This window comes from Caretta caretta, chromosome 1 (assembly GCF_965140235.1).
Source record: "Caretta caretta isolate rCarCar2 chromosome 1, rCarCar1.hap1, whole genome shotgun sequence".
NCBI lineage: Eukaryota > Metazoa > Chordata > Testudines > Cheloniidae > Caretta > Caretta caretta.
This window is the reverse complement of record NC_134206.1, coordinates 210,075,536-210,102,532: the sequence shown is the minus strand read 5'-3', so window position 1 is coordinate 210,102,532 and position 26,997 is coordinate 210,075,536. Positions and strand designations below refer to the sequence as shown.

Here is a 26,997-nt window from a genome sequence, read left to right as displayed (position 1 = left end):
GAACTGCTTAAACTAACCCCCCTCAACCCAGAATTCTTGTTTTTTCTTACAAGGTGGAACTTTGTGGATCATAAAAACTCCAAATTTGATTGATAAGACCAAATAAAGAAACCCCAGCAACAGCAAACAAGTAAAACACTAAAAAAATGCCCTAAATAACAGAACCCTAGTATTGGATAGACGGTCAATCTTTACATATGATACAAGCCTAAAATTGTATGAAATTTACACCACAGCATATTGCTATGTTTAAAAAAATCGTATTATGTAAAAAGAACAAAGCAAACTTTATTCTAGTGGTATTTGCATGAGTGTAGGACGGTGAAGGCTATAGCCATCCTAACAAAGTATTTTCATATATTTTATTTATTAACATCATAAAAGAGATGATTTATCATTTTATTTTCTCTGAACTAGGCTACTTATATTAAATCTACACAGCATCAAAAGTCCGATTATTTATTGTGTTTACGTTTGCTGGCCTCAGATATAAAACAGTTCTTCTATATGATTGTCTTTTCTCATTTTGATAACCATCATCAAAGAGGCATCTCTGTCTGGGTGAGATGATAATAAAATTCAGGTGGATAAATTCACTCTGAAAGCTGTCATTGAAAATAGAGGAATAGGGCTGTGGAATACCTGATAGGCTATTCACAGATAATCAAAACAGTCCTTTTCCAGAAGATGGATATGCAGTGTCTTTTGTTCAGGTTTCTTAAAGAAACTTATGGTGATGCATGCCAGTGAAATGGAATGAACCTTTTTGTTCTACAACTGACTTGACTATGTAAAGTACAGTGGTTCAGTCAGTGAAACAGCATGTGTCATGAACTGTTTACAGACAGCAGGCTTATCTTTCCCTTAGAAGGGGCTTATCTGTACTAACAGTTTACCAAAAAGTTGAAATACAGAGGAGAGAATTACATTGTGGATATCCCATCATATAAAGATTAGATTTCACTGTATTGCCAAGAAATGAGCTCTGTGTTCTTAAGCGGTCATGAGAGCTCTGTTACTCTCTGATGTGACACCTCCCTACTGACAATTTCACATTTTTTTCATGAATGTCAGACCCCAGACACACATGCATACAAAACAGTACAGATTGTAATGCCAATCCTTATCCATTTCATATGTACTGGATTTTTCATAAATGGGAATATCGAATAGGAGTAAAGAAATTATATTACCCTATACTTGATACTGGTACAGCCCCTACAGGAATACTGTGTACAGTTAAAAAAAAAAAGGAGTACTTGTGGCACCTTAGAAACGAACAAATTTATTTGAGCATAAGCTTTCGTGAGCTACAGCTCACTTCGCTGTAGCTCACGAAAGCTTATGCTCAAATAAATTTGTTCGTCTCTAAGGTGCCACAAGTACTCCTGTTCTTTTTGTGGATACAGACTAACACAGCTGCTACTCTGAAATGTGTACAGTTCAGGCATCCACAATTCAAGAAGGATGTTGATAAATTGGAGAGGATTCAGAGCAGAACCTTGAGAATGATTCATATATTCCAGCCTGAGAAGGGACCCCTGAGATCATCTTGTCGGATTAAAGGTTACAAGCAAACAAAAGCATCTGGCGTTAGCACAGAGGAGTCCGCAAGCCAATAAGAAATAAAAGAATTAACCGTAATCGCATCTAGTTAACATTCTGATCTACTTACACATTGGAGTTCAGATAAGTAGTTCTAGGCATGATCTGATGACTTGTAATTATACCTGGCTTAGCTGCTTATAGCATGGCTGCTCTGACTCTTTAGCCCAGAGAAAACAGACAAAGGGAAAGTCTCTTTCCCAATTTTAAAAAGTTCTACCTTCCCACTGGCTATTTTAGTCAGGTGCCCACTTTTTTTCTTTACCTGGGGGACTTTTTAACCCTTTACCAGTAAAGCAAGTAAAGAACAGCTACCAGGAGGGATTTTACAGCTAACTGGCTGGCTGGTGTCAATCAAAGGGAGCGATCCCCTCACTTTATTTATTACAGGCACCCCAAATCAGCAGGCCAGCCTGGTTCAGGTCGGGTCCACACCGGCTGGGATTTTTTTCCTGGTGGCTTAGGAAACACAGTTAATACGATACATGCACCTCTAATTTTACTAATAATTACATGAAGAACTCAACAGTACTTTTTACATTTTAAGGACTACAATGACGTAGAATACGGGGACATTTTTACCTGGCTGATTCTGGGAAACCTTCCCGGGAGAGAGCATCAGCCACTTTGTTAGAAGCTCCTGAAATGTGTTGTATTTTAAAATCAAAGTCTTGGAGTCTCCACCGAAGGAGTTTCAAAGTCTCCACCTAAGAAGTTTTTTCTTAGTCTCTTTGACTGTGTGAAGCCACTTCAGTACAGCATGGTCAGTCTGCAGGTGGAAATGCCATCCCCAAATGTATGGGCGTAGCTTCTCCAGAGCATATACAATGGTGTAAAATTCTTTTTCTGAGACTGACCAGTAGCTTTCCCTCTCAGAAAGTTTTTTGCTGAGAAACACAACAGGATGGAATTGTTGATCTGATCCTTCCTGCATTAAAACTGCTCCCACATCACGCTTGGATGCATCTGTGGTTACGACGAATAGTTGGTTGAAGTCCGGGGCCCTCAGTACAGGGTCAGATGTAAGGGCTGCCTTAAGCTGGTTAAATCTTTTTGACACTTTTCAGTCAACTGAACGGCATTTGGCTGCTTTTTCCAGGTCAGGTCTGTCAGGGGGTGGCAATTTGGCTGTAGTGTGGTACAAATCGTTGGTAATACCCGACCAAGCCCAAGAAGGATTGGACCTGCTTCTTTGACTTACGGACAGGCCAATTTTGGATAGTATTAACTTTAGCCTGTAGGGGGTTGATAGTTCCTTGACCCACATAGTGTCCAAGGTAGATTACCCTGTTTAAGCCTATGTGACATTTTTTGGCCTTAAAAGTTAATCCTGCCTCCCTTTTGCCCTGGAAGACAGCTTGGAGGTGTTCCAGGTGTTCTACCCATGAGTCTGAGAATACAGTCACATTGTCGAGGTAGGCAACTGCAAATTCCCCAAATCCAGCCAGAAGGTTATCTACCAGTTTCTGGAAAGTGGCAGGTACATTTTGCAGTCCGAAAGGGAGCACATTAAATTCATACAGCCCTACATGGGTGATGAAGGCTGACCTTTTCTTGGCGGGTCATCTAGCGGCACTTGCCAGTACCCCTTAGTTAAGTCTAAGATGGAGATGAACTGGGCATGTCCCAGTTTCTCCAATAGCTCATGTGTGCATGGCATTGGATAGTTTTCTGGGTGAGTTACAGCATTCAGTTTACGGTAGTCCACACAAAAGTGGATTTTCCCATCTGGTTTGGGAACCAGAACCACTGGAGAGGCCTATGCACTCTCAGAGGGGTGGATTACACCTATCTGTAACATGTCCTTGATCTCCCTTTCTATTGCGGTTTTGGCTTGAGGAGCCATCCGGTAGGGTTGGACTGTAATTGGGCAAGCATCTCCTGTGTCAATGGAGTGGTATGCCCATTCTGTCCATCCTCCTGGATTTGCTGTCGCTGCTTATGCCCCAAAGGTCATGGAAAGGCTCACCTCTTCTACGCCACCATTGCTTTTTCCTTCATAGTAGACTCCTTCAGGCCTCTCAGCGTTGTCTTTCTCCTGGGCTGTAAACTGGAGAAACTTGATTTCTCAGGAATAAAAGGACTTTAGAGAATTAACATGGAATACTTTAGGTTTTAGGGTAGGGTCTGGGAACACTATGAGGTAATTAACAGCTCCCAGGCGCTCTCAGACCATAAATGGCCCCTCCCATGATGCTTCCATCTTATTGGCTGGAGTGTTTTCAGGACCATGACTTGGTCACCTACTCTGAAGGAATGCTCTCTGGCATGTTCATCATACCAGGCCTTTTGCTCTTGTTGAGCATCCTGTAGGTTTTCTCGAGCAAGGGCTAGAGAGTCTTGGAGGGTGTTTTGCAGGTTGGTTACAAAGTCCAAAATGTTAGTTCCTGGAGAAGATGTAACCCCCTCCCACTGTTGCTGTAATGGTTCCTTAACTTCATGGCCATAAACACGTTGAAAGAGTGAAAACCGCAAACTGGGATGTGTGTACAGCCCTGTATGCAAAGAGCAACCGCTGCAACACTAGGTCCCAATCATTGGAGTGCTCGTTCACAAATTTACATATCATGGCCCCCAAAGTTCCATTAAACTTCTCCACTAGACCATTCGTTTGACGGTGGTAAGGGGTGGCAACCAAGTGGTTTACCCCGTGAGCTTCCCAAAGATGTTTCGTGGTCCCTGCCAGGAAGTTAATTTCCGAATCCGTAAGGATTTCAGAGGGCCAACCTACCCTGGCAAAAATGTCTGTCAATGCCTGGCTCACGCTTTTAGCCCTGGTGTTGCTTCGAGCTACTGCTTCCGGCCATCGGGTGGCAAAATCCATGAAAGTCAGTATGTACAGCTTTCCTCTGGGTGCCTTCTTAGGGAAAGGACCCAGAATACCCACAGCTACATTCTGAAATGGAACCTCAGTGATGGGGACTGGCTGGTGAGGGGCCTTGACCTGGTCCCATATGCTTTATTTACAGGATTGGAAAGCATGCCTTATAGTGATAGAGTCCAGGAACTGAATAATTTAAGTTTAATCAAGAGCAGGTTAAGGGGTGACTTGATCACAGTTCTAAGGGGAACAAATATTTGATAATGGGCTCTTCTGTATAATACACAAAGGTATAACAAGATCCAGTGTCTGGAAATTGAAGCTAGTACAAATTCAAAGTGCTAATAAAGGCAGCGAGGGTAATTAAGCATGGGAGCAACTTACCCAGAGTTATGGTAGATTCTCAATCACTGGCAATTTTAAAATTCAGATTAGATGTTTTCTAAAAGATATGCTCGAGTTCAAACAGGGGTCACTGTGATCATCTCGTCTCACCTCCTGCATGATCACAGTGATCCCTTCTGACCTCATAGATTCTAAGGACAGAGGGGAGCATTGTGATCATCCTATAGAACACAGACCATGGAATTTCCCTGAAATAGTTCCTGTTTGAACTAAAAACATATCTTTTAGAAAAACTGGTGACCAGTTCGCCTGGCATAATTTGGAGCATATTTGCAACTGCTGTAACTTAAACATGGCTGTCCATGGCCCTAAAGGACTATTTTAGCACCTAAAGGTAGCTGGAACACAGTGGCACTTCGGCAATGTCTTCTGTTTCCTTGGCCACACCCCCTACAAGAGCTGCAAGGGTGATGCTGTAGTTCTGTTACAGCTGGTTTGCATCATGGGTATTCCTGAGTGGAGGGGGTAGGACATTGGGAAGTGGGACGTGGGTTTGAGTGGCAGGAGGACTGGGGTAGACTAGGGCAGGGGCACCTGTCAATCCCACATTCTCCCTTCCCATGTCTGTGCCCACATATGGGGGACTCCTGCCCCTCCAAGGGGGATGATTCCCCCCTCATATGAGCTAGGTCCAGGATAAAAGAGGTCTTGCTTCTCTGGGGGTGGCTGAGCCCCTTCACTGCCCCCAGTGTGTGCCAGGTTCTGAGGGGCATGTGTCCAGGTACAAGCATTGGATCCCCTCCCTGTGAGCTGAGTTCTGGGACGAGGCTTGCCCTTTTGGGTGAGGAGCTGAGAACAGGCATACTTTGTGCATACCAGAGGGGGATGGGAACACCCCTCTGAAATTAATTGAGCAGGTCACACATCTCAGAGCTATTTTTGCAGGTAGTAGTCACCTCCATGGGGTGTTCTCATTCAGTTGAGAACATCTCATTGCGATGAATGGGCCATTTCACACCATTCAGGCCCTCCTATGGTGCAAATGGATGTATACAGGAGTCCTTTCCCTCCATTGTGCTTCTGTCCTTCCTATTAAAGAACAATGCTTCGGAATCCTCTAATGTCCACATGCTTGTGTGGATTTTCTTGAAATTTGCTTTGCCTTGTTGGATTGCTATGCCTTGTTGGAGTGGGTCATTTGGGCTGTGGTCCAGTAATAGGCATTTGAAAAAAGATTCTAGTGGAGTCTTTTTGATGCATGACAAAATGTCTCATGCAGTATTGTTGTAGCTGTCTTGGTCCCAGGATATTAGAGAGATAAGATAGGGAAGGTAATTATTGGATCAGCTTTTGAGACAAGCTTTTGAGATTACAGAGAGATCTTCCTCAGGTCTGGAAAATATATATAATATACATTTCACCCACCTTTGGGGACGCAAATTGCATATGACATTTAAGAACATGTTCACTTTTTAGCTTGTATAGATTTGCAAACTGAAAGGATTATAGTGCATATATTCCAATAAAGAAAAAAAAGTGAGATGATTTCTATGCAGCCACTTTGTTCTTGCCTATGTATAGGACCCTACCATATTCACGGTCCATTTAGGTCAATTTCAGGGTCATGGGATTTTAAAAATCATAAATTTAATGATTTCAGCTATTTAAACCTGAAATGTCATGGTGTTGTAATTGTCGGGGTCCTGACCCAAAAAGGAGTTGTGGGGGAGAAGAGGTTGCAGTACTGCTACCCTTACTTCTGTGCTGCTGCTGGTGGCAATGCTGCCTTCAGAGGTGTGCAGCTGGAGAGCGGTGGTCGCTGGCAGAGAGCACAGCGCTGAAGGCAGAGCCACTGCCAGCAGCAGCACAAAAGGAAGGATGGCATGGTATTGCCACTCTTACTTCTAGGCTGCTGTCTGCAGAGCTGGGCCCTCACTCAGCAGCCGCCACTCTCTGGCTGCCCAGCTCTGAAGGCAGCAGCGCAGAAGTAAGGGTGGGATGGTATGGTATTGCCAGCTTTACTTCTGCCCTGCTGCTGGCGGGGTGCTGCCTTCAGAACTGGGTGCCTGGTCAACAGCCACTTCTCTGCGGCCACCCAGCTCTGAAGGCAGCTCAGAAGTAATAATGGCAATACTGCAACCCCCCTAAAATAACCTTGCAACCCCCCTGCAACTCCTTTTTGGGTCATGACCCCCAATTTGAGAAACCCTGGTCTCCCCCATGAAATCTGTATAGTGGAGGGTAAAAGCACACAAAAGACCAGATTTCACGGTCTGTGACGCACGTTTCATGGCCATGAATTTGGTATATGTAGTTCAAGACAGTGTGCTGGCACCCTTGTCCCTGGTGCCTGCCACCGCTGACGTTTCTAGTCCAAATCTTCATACACCTGTGCAGTAATGATGTAATAACTCATGTTGCTTGCTATGAGTTGTGTCTGTTATAGTGTAACGTTTTTGTTTTCTGGGGAGGTTTACTGTGAATACAGCAGAATAATCAATAGCTAGTCTACCTAAATTTTTTGTTTTATTGTGGGGACTGGCAGGAGCTGGAGGCAGAGGACTATATGAGGAGTGGGGCGGCAGGGGGGGCGGGACAGGGAGCTGCAGAGGGGGCAGGAAATGAGGATGTTTGGTAGACAGGCCTTGGATTCATTGTTTGAAAAAATCTGTTTTACTAGCCCCAGGAGGATGAGTCAGTAGAGAGGGAGGAGCAAGTTGCTACTTCCTGATCTCTGTGCAGATTAATGTGGTCGGTTTCCAAAGAGAAAAGGAGGACTTGTGGCACCTTAGAGACTAACCAATTTATTTGAGCATGAGCTTTTGTGAGCTACAGCTCACTTCATCGGATGCATACCGTGGAAACTGCAGCAGACTTTATATACACACAGAGATCATGAAACAATACCTTCTCCCACCCCACTGTCCTGCTGGTAATAGCTTATCTAAAGTGATCATCAAGTTGGGCCATTTCCAGCACAAATCCAGGTTTTCTCACCCTCCACCCCCCCACACACAAACTCACTCTCCCGCTGGCATGCTCAAATAAATTGGTTACCAGCGGGAGAGTGAGTTTGTGTGTAGGGGGGTGGAGGGTGAGAAAACCTGGATTTGTGCTGGAAATGGCCCAACTTGATGATCACTTTAGATAAGCTATTACCAGCAGGACAGTGGGGTGGGAGGAGGTATTGTTTCATGATCTCTGTGTGTATATAATGTCTGCTGCAGTTTCCACGGTATGCATCCGATGAAGTGAGCTGTAGCTCATGAAAGCTCACGCTCAAATAAATTGGTTAGTCTCTAAGATGCCACAAGTACTCCTTTTCTTTTTGCGAATACAGACTAACACGGCTGTTACTCTGAAACCTTTCCAAAGAGAGAGAGTTTGGAATTGACAACACAGATACCTTGACCTCTGTGGGAAAAGAAGTGTGCGTTGTCAACATATGGATTCTGAGCAATTACAGATGTGATGTAGCTGTGAAAAAGGCAATCGCCATCCTAGAACATATTAGGCAAGGCATTTCCTCTAGAGATAGAGAAGCATTAATGCATTGTATAAGTTACTGGTAAGACCATAAGTCTGGTCACCCATGTTCAAGAAAGAGGAAGTCAAACTGGAACAAGTACAGAGAAGATCTACTAGGATGATCAGAGGAATGGACAGCCTATCTTATGTGAGGAGACTGGAAGAGCTTGGCTTGTTCGTTCTAGCAAAAAAAAGGGTTGAGAGGGGATATGTGACACAACCCAAGGGCAGAAGGCAAAGGACACCCGGATATCTAGCAGTGAGTTTTAGCTGACCTGCCCAGCCCAGTGTACCTCAACTCAGTGTTGTCATAATATGTCTCTGAAAGATGTCATATAATATGTAAGTGGGAAGCTCATAACTGACTGATTATTAGTATCATTGTGTAATATAGGTGCAAGCAATTGATGCAAAGTTATGGACATATCCTGAAATTGTAATTCTTAAAATGTTTGCCAGCCAAACAGGAGTTACCCCACCCTAAACAAACGAATGTGGTTTCTCCACCTGCAGTTATTTCCAGTAGTTTGGAAAACAATGAGAATGCATTTACATTAGGGCTGTCAAATGATCAAAAAAATTAATCGTGATTAATCATGAGATTAAAAAAATAGTCACGATTAATTGCTCTTTAATCGCAGCTAATAATGGAATGCCATTTATTTAAATATTTTTGGTTGCTTTCTACATTTTCAAATATGGATTTCAGTTACAACACAGAATATAAAGTGTACAGTGCTCACTTGATTATTGTTTTTGGTTACAAATATTTGCACTGTAAAGATAAACAAAAGAAATAGTATTTTTCACTTCACCTTATACAAGTACTGTTATGCAATCTCTTTTTATTGTGAAAGTGCAACTTACAAATGGAGAAATTTTTTTACATAACTGCATTCAAAAATAAAACAACATAAAACTTTTGAGCCTACAAGTCCACTCAGTCCTACTTCTTGTTCAACCAGTCATGAAGAAAAACAAGTTTGTGTACATTTATGGAGATAATGCTGCCCACTTCTTATTTACAATGTCACCTGAAAGTGAGAACAAGTATTCACATGGCACTGCTGGCGTTGCAAGATATTTACTTGCCAGATATGCTAAACATTCGTATTCCCCTTCATGCTTCGACCACCATTCCAGAGGACATGTTTACATGCTGATGATAGGTTCTGTTCGATAACAATCCAAAGCAGTGCGGACCGAAGCACATTCATTTTCATCATCTGAGTCACATACCACCAACAGAAGATTGATTTTCTTTTTCGGTGGTTCAGGTTTTGTAGTTTCCTCATCAGGGTATATCTCTTTTAAAACTTTCTTGCAGCATGTTCCACACCTTGTCCCTCTAAGATTTTGGAAGGCACTTCAGATTCTTAAACCTTGGGTCGAGTGCTGTAGCTATCTTTAGAAATCTCAAATTGGTACCTTCTTTGTCATTTGTCAAATCTGTAGTGAAAGTGTTCTTAAATTGAACAACATATGCTGTATCATCATCTGAGACTGCCATAACATGAAATATATGGCAGAATGAGAATAAAACCGCAGTGCAGGAGAGATACAATTCTTTCCCAAGGAGAGCAGTCACAAATTTAATTAACATGTAATTTTTTTAATGAGTGTCATCAGCATTAGAGACTTGTATACTCTTCAGGGATTAATGCACCTGACCCAGTATTTGCAGTGACACCCCAAACAGCATGTTCAAAACAGATTGGGATTTATTAGTCAACTGGAACACAGCACTGGAAGTCCTTAGGTTAGCATAGAGAAATGGAGGTTAAAGCATAGTCCATTCTGGTCGAGCCATAATTCATCAGTGAAGTTGTAGTGAACTCCATTTTCAGGCTCTGTGTCTCTCTCTCTGACTTCCTTCCTTAGTTAGTTCCCTAGTGAGAGAGCCCACAGTCTTTTTCCAGAGCCCTCACTTATTCCCCCATCTCACACCTCTCAGCCCTTTTGTTCTTGAGTGGGGGTCTCTGCTCAGCTTCCCTACTGAGAGTATCAATCCCTGTTTCTCAAATTGTTTCTCTTTGACCCCTTGTTGATTTCTGTCAGTTCCTTACTGACTCTATTCATTCTACCCAGGCAGAGAGGTGACACACACACCTATGTTTCTTAGGCCTTGTCTACACTATCAAGTTTTGTCGACAAAAGGGATGTGAACACTCAGAAATGGGCATAATAAAAGTCGGCAGAGCGTGTCCACAGTTGGGGCACTATCATCGACAATGTGTACCACAGTACAGCTTGACACCTTCTGTCGCTAGGTGTTGTTGGAAGATGGAGCGGATCACAGCACATCTTGGGACCTGGCTCAATGTCCCGTGATATGATGCTTTCTGTTCCAGCACTCGATGGGCTTCCGGCTTTCTGTCGTGACATTTTTCAATGGCCCTTCTTTGCTGAGCACACCGGCATCTTTATGAGAAGGGGTGCATCCCGCATTGCTCTCCTATGTTCTGTTAACTGTCATTAAGACATCGCGGATGGCAGTGCAGTTAATTGCGAACTTCCTAATTGAAGACTCCCAGTTGCCTGGCATGCTGCGTGATATGAATAGGAGCAACTTTAGATTGCTTTTGGCATTCACAGAACAGCCTAACATGGTGGAATGTCCTTTTTGGGCTTGGGAAACAAGCACTGAATGGTCGGATCATGTCGTCATGCAGATGTGGGATGCCGAGCAGTGACTACAGAACTTTCAGATGCAGAAAGCCACCTTCCTGGACCTGTGTGTGGAGCTCACCCCAGCACTGTGGCACAAGGACACCAGAATGAGAGCTGCCCTATCGGTAGAGAAGCGTGTGGCAATCGCTGTCTGGAAACTGGCTACTCCAGACTGCTACTGGTCGGTTGCGAGTCAATTTGGAGTTGGGAAGTTGACCATTGGGACTGCATTAATGTAAGTGTGCAGGACAATTAATCACATCCTGCTATAAAGGACCATGACTCTGGGAAATGTGCATGAAATAGTGGATGGCTTTACAGAAATGGGTTTCCCTAACTCTGGAGGGGCGATAGATAGCACACACATTCCAATTTTGGCACCAGACCACCTTGCAATGGAGTATATCGATAGGAAGGGGTACTTCTCCGTGGTGTTGCAGGCGCTTGTGGATCACCGTGGGCATTTCACTGGCATCAGCATGGGGTGATCTGGGAAGGTGCAAAACGCATGCATTTTCAGAACACTGGGATGTATAGAAAGCTACAAGTGGGGACTTTCTTTCCAAACCAGAAGATTACAGAGGGAGATGTTGAAATGCCCATAGTGATCCTGGGAAACCCAGTGTACCCCTTACAGCCCATGGCTCATGAAACCTTACACAGGAAACCTGGACAGCAGTAAGGAGCAGTTCAACAATAGGCTGAGTAGGTGCTGGATGACAGTGGAATGTGCCTTTGGCAGTTAAAGGTGCGCTGGCGATGCCTTTATGGCAGGTTAGACCTTAATGAGGATAATATGCCCATTGTCATGGCCGTGTGTTGTACGTTGCATAATCTTTGTGAAGCTAAGAGTAAAAGGTTTGCTCGGGGTGGAGTGTTGAGGCAGACAGCTTGGCAGCTGATTTTGAGCAGCCAGATACCATGGCTATCAGAGGAGCCCAGAGGGAGCAATTTGAATCAGGGAGGCTTTGAGGCAACACTTTGAAAATGAGAACCAGTAATGTATAGCTCTATGATTGGTGGTACAATGTTACATTACATGTAGTTTTCCTAGGAAGCAATGGTGACATTTGGGGCCTTACATTCCAGCAAGCACATGAATAAACTGCCTGTGTATGTATTGGTAGTGCCTGCTATCCCAATTTATAGAAAACAGATAAAGTTGACAGGTTTCAGAGTAGCAGCCGTGTTAGTCTGTATCCGCAAAAAGAAAAGGAGTACTTGTGGCATCTTAGAGACTAACACATTTATTTGAGCATAAGCTTTTGTGAACTACAGCAGTTTATGGATCCGATGAAGTGAGCTGTAGCTCATGAAAGCTTATGCTCAAATAAATTTGTTAGTCTCTAAGGTGCCACAGGTACTCCTTTTTTTTTTCGCAAATAAAGATGAGTTACCATTAAAAAACTTTGCTTTTATTGCACAAAAAACAACACACACAAACACACAAAGATGCTTGATGGGAAAGCGGGTACCAGGGAAGGGCAGACTTTCAACGCTGTGTGTAGGTTCAGCTATCATTATGAAAGTTGTCTGCGGGGGTGGAGCGAAGGGGAAACTGAGAAGTCCCGGAAAGGACTGTGCGGATGGAGTTGGGGGGGGGGGGGAGGAGCTTTGAAAAGAGTTCTGAATGTGCTGCTGGAGAAGGCTGGCATGGAGCTGCTCAGTCTTCAGCATTATTAAGGACTTCAGCATCTGTGTTTGTGCCTTCATGACTTTAATCATCCGCTCAGTAGCATCCTTAACAAACTCATGATTTTCTTTTCTGTTCTGCCTTTCGGTTTCCCTCCACTCCTTTCGTTCCCTTTTCTCTGCACTGGAAGAGTGCAGTACCTCCCAGAACATGTCTTCTTTGCTCTGTCTTGGGCACTTTCTTATCTGGCAGAGACACTCGGCTAGTGTGTATTGGGTGTTCCTGAAGGTCACATCTGCCAAGCACAAGGAACAATGCACAGAAGCATGATTGTTAAATTCACTCACAGCATTGAAACATTTCAGTAAAATACACCTTTTGTAACATAACAATCACTTTCTCACTGACCCTTGGCAAGCACACATCTCTGCAAACTCCCAAAGCATGGTGAGTACTGAGGGGGAACGCTCCCCATGGGGAAAAGAGCACTCACTCTGCAAGGGTTGTGGTGCAGCCAACTAGGGGGAAAAATCGAAGATTCTTCCACACTTTTCCACAGGCAGAGGTCATTGTAGCAGATGTATCACTGCTAAGGGTAAGCAGGAAAATGAGGGTACATCTACTACGTGCTTATGGCTTCTGCCCTGCTCCCTATGCTGCTTGCCTATGTGCCGCTTTGGTTCCTGCACAAGTGATTGCCGAATGGCGCTGGAAAGTTCCCTACAATGGGGGAAGGAACAGAGCTGCTCTGCCACGGAACCTTCGGCAGAGGATTGCCGAGAATCTCCAGGAAACTTTCCTGGAGATCTCTCTGGAGGATTCCCATGAGATCTCAGCGTGCGTCAACACCCTGTTCCACCATACTGATTAGCTACACAGGGAAATGTCCAGCTCACAGAAGCACAGCCAGCCTTCTACATTTCTATACCCTGCATCCACCTCCACACTACAGAAACCACAGCCACTTACCAGACATCTCCTCTCCTACTTCTTGCTTGTAGGAGAGCAACTAGTGAGACTGGCTAGACACCTCTAGAGTGGTGAACAGTTCCTGGCTGCCTGCTCCACCAGGCGACCCCTCCAGGAGCTCCACATTGTCATCTAACTCCACCTCTTCATCAATGAATTTGTCCTTCAGGTTAGGTCCTCTTTCCACCCCCTCCAGGCCCGCTGAAGTATCCACGGGGCTCTTGGCGGTGGAGATGGGATCGCCACTGAGGATAGTGTCCAGCTCCTTATAGAACCAGCAAGTCTTAGGTGCAGTAATGGAGCAATGGTTTGCCTCCTCGTCTTATGGTACACCTGCCTCAGCTCCTTTATCTTCGCTCTGCACTGCAGCATGTCTCAATCATAGCCCTTTTCACACAAGCCTCAATAAATGTGCCTGTAGGTATCCCAATTCCTATGGCTCAAGCGCAGCTGGGACTGCACAGCCTTCTCTCTCCATATACTGAGCATATCCAGCAGCTCCGCATAGTTCAAGCGGGAGAGCGTTTGCTGTGATAACCAGCCATGGTCACTTGGGAAGATGTGATGAGAGCTCTCCATGCCAAGCAAACTGGAAATGGAATTTCAAAAATTCTAAGGGGGCTTCTAAGTGGGAGGGGCAGATGGTTGTTTACCTGGCTGCAGGGCAGTGGAGTTCAAACTACTGACCAGAGCTGTCACAATGGGCATTGTGGGACACCGGCTGGAGGCCAATTAAAGCGATAAAATCAAGCGTGGTGTCTACACTGGCACTTTGTTGACAAAAATTTAAAGGAAAAAGACATGTCTCTTGTCGGGGTGGGTGTATTTTGTTGCCAAAACAGCACATTTTTACTGCCAAAAGTCACATCACATTCCCACTTCATCACAAGAATGCAAATATGCATTATTTCTATGCAGAACTATGTAGGTTTTGTCAGTATCAGGGCATAAGGCTTTTATTACAAAGGATGTTGTCAGCAGTGAGCGGGAATATGAGAGGATTCTAATGCTTTAATTATGGTTAAGAAAAATGTAGGCTGAGATAATATCTTGTGAATAAGTGTAAGGAAGTTGTAAAAGGCTGTGAAGTGGTTTCTAAATTGTACACGTGATATTTTTTCTGGGGAGTTGGCTAAGTGTGTGAGTTACACTGGAATCTGGAACCTCCTGATTCTTATAATGCCATGGGCCAGGGTGAGTATGTGCATATTGAGGCATTGTTCAAAGAGCGTAGAGAGAAAGTAGCATGAGCAGCCTTCCCCCCGCACCCCCACCCCGCCTTTAATAGTGTTAGATGGAATCTTGTGGGTGAGAGGGAATGGATTGTAAAAAGAGGTGAAGAGCTGGTACACTTCATCAACTGTGGGGCTAGCAGAGTGTGTGTTAATGGGGCATATTGGGACATTTCTGAAAGAGGGCAAAGTTAAGGTTGCCCATGCAATGTTAACTGAGTGTTTCCTGCTTTTCAAAAGTTTGAATTTTGCTCAACTCAGCATTCTGTAAGGGGACAACATGCCACCAAGCAACCTTAACTCTGTGTTAATTTAGCTTTTTGCCATTGAATACACTTAGACTTTTGTGAAGCATTTGACTCAGTGCCAAAAACATTCTGTTTAAAATATTAATAATTAGTACTCTACAGTATCAATAAAGCTCATATTAAATTAATTCAGAACTGGCTGACTTCTCTCAAAAAGTAGTAGTCAATGGGGAATCATCATCAAATGGGGGTGTTTCTAGCAGAGTTTCACAGGGATCAATTTTAGACCTTAACTCTAGGTTAACTAAGTTTTTTTGCCATTTAATAATACAAAATGGAACAAGCATAGATTCTGGTTTCCACAGGTACTGTGACAATGTGACAGGTTCCAGAACCCTGCATAGTGAACCACCATAAATTCAGGTTCTAGAATGCTGCATAAAGATGCAGATTAATTACTGTTGTTAGGTGGGCTTTGTTAGTTCCAGCCGTATAGAAAATGGTTTGGAATCATTCTTATGTGGCAGAGGGACCTAGACTAGAGACTGAGCAGAATTAATCCTTCAGGGAAGTCAGATTTAGGGAGAAATCTTAGGCTGAGGTTTTTTTAAAGATTGTTTTTGAAGGTGTTTTCAAATACCTAATATTAATTGGGAGATAAGGTGGGTGAGGTGATACATTGTATTGGACTAACTTCTGCTGGTAAGAGAGACAAGCTTTTGACCTTACACAGAGCTCTTCTTCAGGTCTGGGAAAGGTACTCAGAGTGTTACAGCCAAATACAAGGTAGAACAGATTGTTAAGCATGAAGAGTTAACAGGTCGCAAGAGACTATTCAAGGTGAAGTGGGGAGTTAATGGTCTCTGTGACACTCTATCTTTCCCAGAACTGAAGGCGAGCTCTGTGTAAGCTTGAAATCCTGTGCCTTTCACCAACAGAAGTTGGTTCAATAAAAGCTATTACCTCACCCACCTTGTGCGTCTAATATCCTGGGACCAACATGGTTACAACAGCACTGCAAATAATAGTAATTGGATTTTTTTCATATTCTTCAGTGTGTATCCAAGGAGCAGCATTGCTGAGCATGAAAGCACAAAATTGAAACTTCATGTTCAAATCTTAGTGAAATGTGGAAAGTGAACAAGTAAAAATTAAATCATAAATGTGAAAAAAGAACAGAAAAAACTTTGGTTTTGATCATCTAAAGTTTTCCTAATGGGATCAGGGGGATATATATGTTTTAAAGTGACAATCTCTCTTTAATTTATAGTAAGCTAAAAAACCCCAGGTTTGTTAGAAATTCATCCTTCTGTCTACTGTCACAGGTGTTCAAGCTCAAAGCAGTGCAGCTGGCAGGAAAGCTTCTTCCAGCATTTAACACACCCACAGGCATTCCCTGGGCAATGGTGAATCTGAAAAGGTAACGGATTTTCTTTTGTCATAGTTTTAAACCAAAAATTGTTATGGCACATCTCTGTCCTTTCTAAGTAGAAGAAGTGTGTAAGATACAGGGCGAAGTGATATTCACTACACTTGAGAGTAAATATACTAGGAGCCTGAGGACTCTGCCTCATGTGCATTAACATTAACTGTAGCAGATTGTGACTGCTCTCATTTTGCATATGAAGATTCAGCCCACTGTAGCTCCATGTCCATTATGTAATGCTATGTATTGGTCCAGAAGCTGTAGTCAAAAGGGGCACATGAACATTATATAATGGGACCTGCAGTATCTGTAGGCCACACCTGGTCCAGGCAACATAGTTAAACTCCATGAGCTTCATGTGTTGTGTGGGCTGTGTGTTGGCCACACCTTTCTCAGCAGAAGTTCAAAATACTTGTAAAGATGAAGGGACTTATTATCCAGTCAATCATATCAGTTTCACACTGATATAAATCTACTGATTTAGTGGAGTTACTCCTGATTTACATTGGTATAACTGGAAGAAGAGTCTTGACTGATGGTTACATATAATGTCCTTCTCTGACTAAGTCATCTCACGTTTATATTTTTAAATTACATTTTCAATTAACATTTGTATGTACTTTATTTATTTCTTGTGTAGCACCCTGGGTTTCACAGTCATTATTCCAGTTTAATGTAGCCTCTAAACATTCTAAATTCTAAGATGACTACATTAAGAGGGAGCTAAGTTTGAGAGTACATAAAAGTAATTTAGGGTAAAGTATATTACAGAGATGTTTGTAATTATCCCAAAACAAAGCACTATAAATCCAGGAAATTCAGATATGTTAAGGTATGGATATCCAAACATGTTAAGGTATGGATATGAACAATTTAGGGCACCCAAATAACCGTAACTCTACCCCATGACACCACACAGTGAGCATATGATTAAGGCATTTTAATATTTCTGATTTCAGATTAAATCAAACTGATTTTTAAAGACACATTAGATTTTGTTCTTTCTCTTTTGTTTTCCTCCTTTATTTCTTCAGGATGAAGTTAAGGTTGTTTGGATGCCCTATAGCAGGGGTTCTCAACCTTTTTCTTTCTGAGGGCTCCTCAACATGCTATAAAAACTCCAGGGCCCAGCGGGGGTGGAAGAGGGAGATTAGGGACTCCGGGCCAGGAGTGGGACCCTTAGACATGCATAAGTGTAGGTTGACTTCTATTTTGGGGTGGCAAGGGCTGGCAGGGCTCAAGCCAGCTCCACACAGCAGGGTCCAGGGAGGAAGCACCACCTCCACTCCCTGACTCAACTCAGCAGGCCACCCACCCTGTCTGGGTTGTGGAGGGATGCAACCAAAACATATAACTCAAAGGGGGGACTCAGCTCAAAAAGTTTGAAAACCGCTTAGGGTGCAGGCAAGGGGTAACTGGGGACTGTGTGCAGTGAGGGGTGTAACGCAGGGTGCAGCCAGGGGGTAGCTAGGGGCTGTTGGTGGGCAGGGGGGTAACTAGGGGCTGTGTGCAGGCAGGGGGGTAGTTCAGGTTGCAGGGAGATGGGTAGCTAGGGAATGGTGTGCTAGGAGGGCTATGCTAGGAGGGCTCCCTCTGTGGTGGCTGCTCCCCAAGGGCTCTGCTGGCCCGAGAGCCAGGTCCCCCGCCCAGGCAGGTCTTACAGGCTGCATGAGCAGTCAAAGGGGGCTGGGAGTTGAGGAGCAGCTGCAACCCTGGCCACCAGCAGCAGACGGGAATGTCATGGCTGCCTGCTCCGTGGCACCACCAGCCAGAGAAGCAACTGCCCCCACAGCCTGGCTTCAGCTTCCCCTTTGTCTACGTCCTGGCTGGAGGGCAGAGCTTGAGGAGGACTGGGGGAAAGGAGAAGGTGAGGGAGTGGAGCTGCCCCTGTGACTGCCCCACTCTGGGTAAGGCAGTGTAGTTTTGGGGGGGCAACACCCTTGTGCCCCCTTAACTCTTCCCATGGGCTCAGGGCCTCTGCCTGAGTCAGGGATTGAGCCCCACCGATTCTGGCTTCAGCCTGAGGTGGAGTGCACTTGGGCTCGGGGCTTCAGCCCTGTGCTGCTTGCGGCTTCAGCCCCGGAGCAGGGGCCCGGCTGCCAGCTTCAGCTCGTGGAGAGGGTGGGGCACTGTGGCTCATGGTTTCGGCCCCACGGCTCCTGGCTTCAGCTCTGCGGGGGAAGGCGCGGAGAATGGGGGTGCGCTGGGACTTGGAGCACCAGGTTTCAGCCACGGACCCCAGTTGAGAACCAATGCCCTATGGTTCATTTTCATACCTTGCAATTTTTTTAGCACTTTGAACTTACTTACTTGAACACAAAGTAGCCAGAGCATACTGGCCAGTTAAACTAGGTTTACAGCTGCTTTGCATTGCAAGAGCAGTGCAAGTCAGCAGGAGATATATCCCATTTTCTTCCTCCCTACTGTTCTCTATACTCCCCTGCACACAAAAGTCCTAGCTTCTGTCCACTGTTCATACACACTGCAAGTTTTCTATTCCCTCTTGTCCTCTCTGTTAAGTAGATCTGGAGCAGTGGGTGACAGTTTTAAAATAAATATTTCAGATTAATAGTTATTTTTGCTGTCATTTTCATAACTGAAAATGTATCTGTCATCAGAGGCTGAAGAATAAAATCTCCCTAACAGAAACATATGACGAGTCACATTTCAAAATGGCCGCCATTTCCCATTGTCTTTAATAGGCCTGAGGCCACAGGCTACCTTTTGTTAAGATGCCTTCTTACAAAACAGGTACTGGCTCCCATTGTTTCCTGTGGAAGTGAAACCAAGGTGTCTTCATAGAAGATGGTGTCTCCCTATGCTATCAGGAAATGGAGGAGAGGATTATGAAAAGTCAGTGAATGGAGAGAGTGGCCATTTTGGCTAAGCACAGCATGTGGCCTCAATCCCATTGAGAACAGTAGGAGATAGCAGCCATTCTGAAAGAGGGCAGTTCACTGTCAAATTTTCTGAAGTAGAACGAGAAACTGTCATTTATGAAAATAATGGCAAAAGTGATCAACCAAAAAAGAAAAACAAAAAACACTGCTTTCAAATACAGCCAACATAAAAATTTCAGTTAGTTTTAACTGTATTTTGGAGTTTGAAGAGTTTGCATTTTTCCATTATTGTTAGCTCAACCAAAAGTAATGGGCTTGATGACATTCTGAGTGACATTCTATCACTGTGCTATGCAGGAGGTCAGAGTAGATGATCAAAATGGTCACTTCTGGCCTTAAAATCTATGAATTATTCTAGATATTAAAAAGAAGTCAGACAACTGATAATAAATTTCTTAAAGAACCCATTTTAATTAATTTCAGTTAATAAACTTATTCATTAACTTATAAATGCTAAGGGCTTGTCTACACAGGAAAGTTTTTTCCATATAGATAAACTTCAGGTTTTCATCATAAACTCCCTTACATTGACACACAAAAGTTCTTTTTTTGATTAGCTGGCATCTTATCCCACTTTAATTGGGAAGCAACCTAACTCTTAGGCCTGGTCTACACGACAAGTTATGTTGATATAAGGAGTCTTGCTTCAACCCAGTTGTGCATGTGTCTACATTTAGATTTGTCTCCGACTGAGTAAGTGGCCTGTTATTCCAACGTGGTGTTGAGCCAAGGTTTATGTACAGAGGTTGGCACGGCACGCATGTAGACACTGCATTACCTTTGTCAACCCTAATGGTCCTCCAGCAGTTGTCCCACACTAACTGCTCTGGTCACCATTGTGAACTCCACTACCCAGGGGTCACGTAGACTGGAAGCCAACCTCACTTATAAAGCCCTGTGGATTTTTGAAATTCTTATTCCTGATTGCCTAGCTTGGAGAGCATACCTAGCAGCTCTCCGCTGTTGTGTGCAACTGCCTAGCTGACCATGCCAGCTACACACTACAGATGTGCTCCAGCCTGGAGGAGACACGATATATTGGAATTCCTGGGCCTGTGGGGAAAAGAGGCTGTGCTCAGGGTATGCAGGAGAAGTGGTATGATGGACCAGCAGCAGTGCTGCGTGAAAGCCAAGGAGCTTGAGCAGGCATACCAGAAGACCAGGGAAGCCAAAAAACAATTAGGTGTCAAGCCACAGACCTGCCATTTTGCAACGACCTGCATGCCATACTCGGTGGAGAGCTTCACCCACCCACCCATCACAACACTGTCAATATCTCCAAGGAGCCCAAGTCACAGGTCTCTGCTGTGAACAGAAAGGAGGATGGGGGTGGACAAGGAAGAGGAGGAGGATGGGGGACAGGCAACTGGATCCAGCTGGACAGCAAGCTAGGACCTGTTTTTTACGCCACTGCAGACCAGCCAGTCCTGCCAATAGAGAGCATGGGCAAGTCCAGTGCAGGGGAAGGAACCTCAGGTAAGCATGTACATAAATTTTCCATTCCAGGGATGGCCCCCTCAAAATAGCAGGACACAGCTTTTGACTTTTCATTAATTTACTCATACTAGAAGAACCAAGAGAAGTAGAGTTGCTATCTGCTTTTCCGTTCCCTCTAGAGTTAGGTGCAGGGAGACAGAGCATGCAGATCAGTTTGTTTATGTACACAGGGGTGTCCCTTGAATCCTTCTGAGCGATCTCTATGAAATTTTCACAGAGATTCTCTGTTATACTTTGCCAAAGGGTTCTAGGGATGGCAGCCTTATTTCTTCCTCTGTGGTAAGATGATTTCCCACAGCACTCAGTGATAACATTGGCAGGCACCATTGCAATACACAACCTAGCAGTATACGGACAGAAGTGGCTTCAGGATGCCAGCAGCAGCTGTGTTCTCTGTGCCTTTGTTACCATCAGGAGTGAGATATCAGCTAAAATCACCACCACCTGTGGGTAAAGGTGCCAGTATTCAGTGCCAATGCCCTGTGTTAGTAGTTTTATGCAACCGAGAAATTCTCTCCTCATTTCCCTAATCTCTAGTGGGCCATACTTACCGTGACTGGTGCTGTGACTGGTGCCATACACAAGCAATCCCAACCAGAAGTGAAAATGAACTTGTAGTTCTTGAAGCTTTAGGGGAGCAAGGGGAGCAAGTTCTGCATCTTAAATTTCAGTTTCCATAGGGACTATACTGACAGCGGTAACTTTATGTGTTTACCTGCAGCTGCTGCAGCCTTGAGGGTCTTCCTCTCCACACCTGCAGAATGCCTGACCCAGATAAGGAGGAGAAAGAAGAAGACTTGGGGTGACATGTTCACTGAGCTTCTTCAAGCCAGTGCTGCACTGGATTTTGAGCACAGGGACTGCAGGATGAACATTGGGGACAGCCTGGAGAAGGAAAGAGTGGAGAGGAGGAAGGTGCAGGAAAAGGAGAGGGAGATGCACCAGGACATAATCAGGCTTCTCAGGCAGCAAACACAGATACTGCAGACTCTGGTGGACTCGCATTTTGAGAATCCCATGCTCGCCTCCCTCTGCAGCCCATTGAGAACTCAATATCGGGACCTTCCTATATCCCCTGTCCCCTTCAACATCCCACATGGCATCCAGGGCTGCCTCACTATCTCTACCACTCCACTCCGCGGGACACTGAAGACAATCACAGCTTCACATACACTTACCTGTGAAAGTGATGGTTGGTGTAGATGTAGCTGAAATAGGCATGAATGTTCTTTCCCCTTCATAAGTTCTGTTCTGTTCATTTAAGTTTCAGTAAGTTTATTTTAAATATATTTATTTTAAAATTTCAGTTTATTTTTTTTCACTGAATTCTTGTACAAAATAAATGTCTGTTATTTAAAACATAACTCTTTTTTATTTGTTTGCAACATCTACTACCAAGTGCTTAACAGGTATGAAAGCAACCAGTTACTTGTTACTGATAATGTGACACAACTCATAGAATAAGCCATAAACAAAATTAATAGATGTATTGACAGTGTTATGTTTCTATATGTACAGTAATTACTGCATGATTCCTATTAGGCCACAAAAGAGCAGGGCCGGATAGAGTACAGTACAACAAAATGCATTACATGGCTTACTGTAAAAATGGCCTTTCAAAACCCGCCCTGAGCTTTGAGCTCTTCTAATAGCTCTTGTGTCTGTCTGTTCAAACTCAGCAGACAGCCATTCCACAGCTACGCTCTACCCAGGCAGAAAGGTTTCCCCCTTTGCTTCACAGATATTATTCAGGACACAGCAGGTAGCTATGATCATCGGGATATTTTTCTCACTGAGGTCCAATCTTGTGAGTAAACAATGCCAGAGTCCCTTCAGTCCACCAAACGCACATTTAACTGTCATTCTGCACCTGCTAAGCCAGAATTTGAATCATTCCTTGGTGTTGTCAGGATGGCTGGTGTGCAGCTTCATAAACTAGGGGAACACTGGGTAGGCTGGGTCGTGGATCATTTTTGGCATTTCATAGAATCATAGAATCATAGAATATCAGGGTTGGAAGGGACCCCAGAAGGTCATCTAGTCCAACCCCCTGCTCGAAGCAGGACCAATTCCCAGTTAAATCATCCCAGCCAGGGCTTTGTCAAGCCTGACCTTAAAAACCTCTAAGGAAGGAGATTCTACCACCTCCCTAGGTAACGCATTCCAGTGTTTCACCACCCTCTTAGTGAAAAAGTTTTTCCTAATATCCAATCTAAACCTCCCCCACTGCAACTTGAGACCATTACTCCTCGTTCTGTCATCTGCTACCATTGAGAACAGTCTAGAGCCATCCTCTTTGGAACCTCCTTTCAGGTAGTTGAAAGCAGCTATCAAATCCCCCCTCATTCTTCTCTTCTGCAGGCTAAACAATCCCAGCTCCCTCAGCCTCTCCTCATAACTCATGTGTTCTAGACCCCTAATCATTTTTGTTGCCCTTCGCTGGACTCTCTCCAATTTATCCACATCCTTCTTGTAGTGTGGGGCCCAAAACTGGACACAGTACTCCAGATGAGGCCTCACCAATGTCGAATAGAGGGGAACGATCACGTCCCTCGATCTGCTCGCTATGCCCCTACTTATACATCCCAAAATGCCATTGGCCTTCTTGGCAACAAGGGCACACTGCTGACTCATTTCAACATTCCCAATAGTAATCCGCCAGTTGGGAAAGAAAGTCCCTCCTTGCAGCTTTCTGAAAAGTCCTGTGTTCCCTTCCATGACCAGTCCACTCTTATGTGGGTGAAGCATCCTCAGTGATCCACCAATGTACTCTGTGGCAAGGCGGTCTAGTGCCTAAATAGGGATATCCATGCTGTCTGTCACTCCGCTACAGTTGAGGAACCCCACTGCTGCAAATCCATCCACTATGTCTTGCAAATTGCTGAGAGTCACAGTCCTATGTAGCAGGAGGTGATTAATGGCTCTGCATATTTGCATGACAATGGCCCCTCAGTGGATTTCCCAACTCCAAATAGATTTCTAACTGACCTGTAGCATTCTGGCATTGCAAATTTCCCCAGTGCGATCGCCACTTGCTTCTCTGCTGTTCATGCTACTCTCATTCTGGTGTCCCTGCACTGGAGGTTGGGGCGAGCTTGGAACACAGATCCAGGAATGTTGCCTTGTGCATCTGAAAGTTCTGCATCCAGTACTCATCATCCTAAGCCATTGTTATAAATGCGATGCCTCTGATCCGTGTTAGTTTCTCAGGCCTAGAAGTGGCTCTCCACCATCTACAGCTGCTCTGTGAACACCAACAACAATTTTGAATTGGTTCTCTCTATGTCCCATAGCAACGTGTCCTCCATGAAATCATCATGTTCCCCACTGATTCGGTTCTTCTGTGGCTCTGCAAATACTGCAGGATTGTGCACCCTGTGTTTGCAATGCTCATGACAATAATGCAGAGCTGGGAAGGCTCCATGCTTCTGTGAGAGATGGCAGATAGTGATGAGGGCTATGCAGGTTTGTGGAATTTTGAAAAAAGGTGTGAAAATTATGGGATACAGATCACATTGTGGGATGGAGACTTTGCATGTTGGGAAGTTGACCCCAGGCTCCCAGTCATCCCGGCACAACTCATTTTGGCACCATCATGAGTTACCAAAACTTCCCAAATGACTGGATTCACAATTTTCAGAGTAACAGCCATGTTAGTCTGTATTCGCAAAAAGAAAAGGAGTACTTGTGGCACCTTAGAGACTAACCAATTTATTTGAGCATAAGCTTTCGTGAGCTACAGCTCACTTCATCGGATGCATACTGTGGAGACTGCAGAAGACATATACACAGAGACCATGAAACAATACCTCCTCCCACCCCACTCTCCTGCTGGTAATAGCTTATCTAAAGTGATCACTCTCCTTACAATGTGTATCATACACATTGTAAGGAGAGTGATCACTTTAGATAAGCTATTACCAGCAGGAGAGTGGGGTGGGAGGAGATATTGTTTCATGGTCTCTGTGTATATAATGTCTTCTGCAGTCTCCACAGTATGCATCCGATGAAGTGAGCTGTAGCTCACGAAAGCTTATGCTCAAATAAATTGGTTAGTCTCTAAGGTGCCACAAGTACTCCTTTTCTTTTTGGATTCACAGTGGGATTCGTGCCCATGGTGCACTGCACTGTGCATTGGTACAAGCACTCCTGGTGAGTACATGCACCACCGACACAAGGAGCCAGGTATGCACACATATAGGCGGTGTACTAACTGCAGAGGTTTTAGGCTGACATAATTTGCTCAAAATAAGTTTGTAGTGTAAATGTGGCCTTATTTCAGAATGTTACAAGGTTTGTGTGGAAGCATCCCTATTTTGGATTAACTCTGCTGTTTCAGGCAGTCCTCCCTCTGCTATCCCACACTGCGTTGCTTCACACCTGCACTAGCCTATCTGTTTACTTGTATGCCCTCTACTACTCCAGGTTCATCTTGGCTGGATTTCACCTCCATGTTTAAATGCTGGCACAAATCTAGGGGTGCCCCTTTGAAATTTCAGCTTGTGAGAAGTTCACACTTTTGGACTCTCATATCCATTATAGCAGCCATGTGCAGTGTCTTCATATGGTTCTGTCTTCATTGGCCACTGGGGAAAAGAGCGTGTTCAGGCCCATATTAACAGCAAATGCAGGAGAAGTCTCAGAGCCATGCCAAAGCAAAGGAACTCCAATAGAATTATAAAAATGCTAGGGACAAAAGTAAGACCTCTGATAATGTTCCCACTACCTGCACCTACTATGAGAAAATGGACTGTATTTTTGCCAAGGATGCCACCACCAAACTCTGACATGGGATTCTGGACAAGTTGACCAGAGTATCAGAAGGTGCCCAAGGCATCATGGAAACCAACCAAGAGGTGATTCCTCCGGACCACCAAGATCACTTCAGCATGCCAGACTCTGAGACTGAAAAATTTCATTGCTATTCAGCCCCTCACTAATAACATCAATCCCTAATATCATAATTGTTACACAAAGCATATCCATTGCATTCCTTTCCTTGGTTACAGTACATTAATTTTCCTGTACTACATGCTGGCCTCAAAGTAGGAGCACAATGCATCATTGAGCCTAGTTGCCTAACTAGTTGGGCCATGTTGCAGAGGCACGCTCTCTTGGCTGTTCACACATTCAGAAAGTCTCTCCACCTTTGCCTCCCAACCCTTGGCGAGACTCTCTCCTTTGCTCTCACTGATGTTGTGCAAAATGCTGCAAGTGTCTATCGCACAAGGCAGATATTGCTCAGAAGCCTCCAGCCTTGACATGAGACACTGCCACTTTTTCTTCAGTCTACCATATGCAGACTTCATATGTCATTCTGCAGCTACTCAGGTTATAGTTAAACAGCTCCTTTCCCCTATTCAAGTATGCAGTAAAGAATTTCATAAACCAGCGTGATGGGGAAAGGCCAGATGGCTATAGAAAATAGTGGGAGATAGATATATTAGCTCCAGACTAAACAAATCCCTGGTACCAGGATAAGTTAAATGGCAGTTGCTCCAAGTCAATTAAGACACCTGGGGCCAATTAAGAACTTACCAGAAGGCAGGGAGAACACTAGGTTGATTGGGACACCTGAAGCCAATCAGGGACTGGCTGAAACTAGTTAAAAGCCTCCTAGTTAGTCAGGTGGGTGCGGATGTCAGGAGGTGTGGGAGGAAGTTGTGCTGTTGGAGAGGCTGAGTAGTACACACCATATCAGGCACCAGGAAGGAGGCCCTGAGGTAAGGGTGAAGTGGAGCCTGAGGAAGTGGGGGCTGCTGTGGCAAAGTAGCCCAGGGAATTGAATGTGTCATGTTTCTAAAAGGTCAGCTACCATAGCTGATACTATTAGGGTCCCTGGGTTGGAGTCTGGAGTAGAGGGTGGGCCCGGGCTCCCCTGTTTCCCCCCTCCTCCTCCCCAATTAATCACTGAGACTGGGAGACAACAGAGAATGTGCAAGGGAGGATAGCTTCTAGCTTCTCCTCACCTCCCTCACTGGCTTATGATGAAAATGGCTCAGTAGACTGTGACCCTTGTCTCTAGAGAGAGAAGAGTTACGTGGAGGGTCACTGTGAGCCTCTGAGGCTAGCGAAATCCTCCAGGAAACGCGGGACCCACGGAGACAAGGACAGAGCTTTGTC

At 44.5% G+C, this 26,997-nt stretch overlaps 1 protein-coding gene across 2 annotated transcripts in view; it reads left to right on the top strand.

The window, feature by feature from the left end:
* Positions 1 to 26,997, top strand: part of MAN1A2 (mannosidase alpha class 1A member 2) — a 312,951-nt gene that overhangs the window by 177,208 nt on the left and 108,746 nt on the right. For both annotated transcript variants that reach the window (XM_048819895.2, XM_048819886.2), the window contains exon 6: positions 16,377 to 16,471. In XM_048819895.2, coding sequence (XP_048675852.1) covers positions 16,377 to 16,471 — 95 coding nt within the window. The remainder of the gene's footprint in view (positions 1 to 16,376; positions 16,472 to 26,997) is intronic.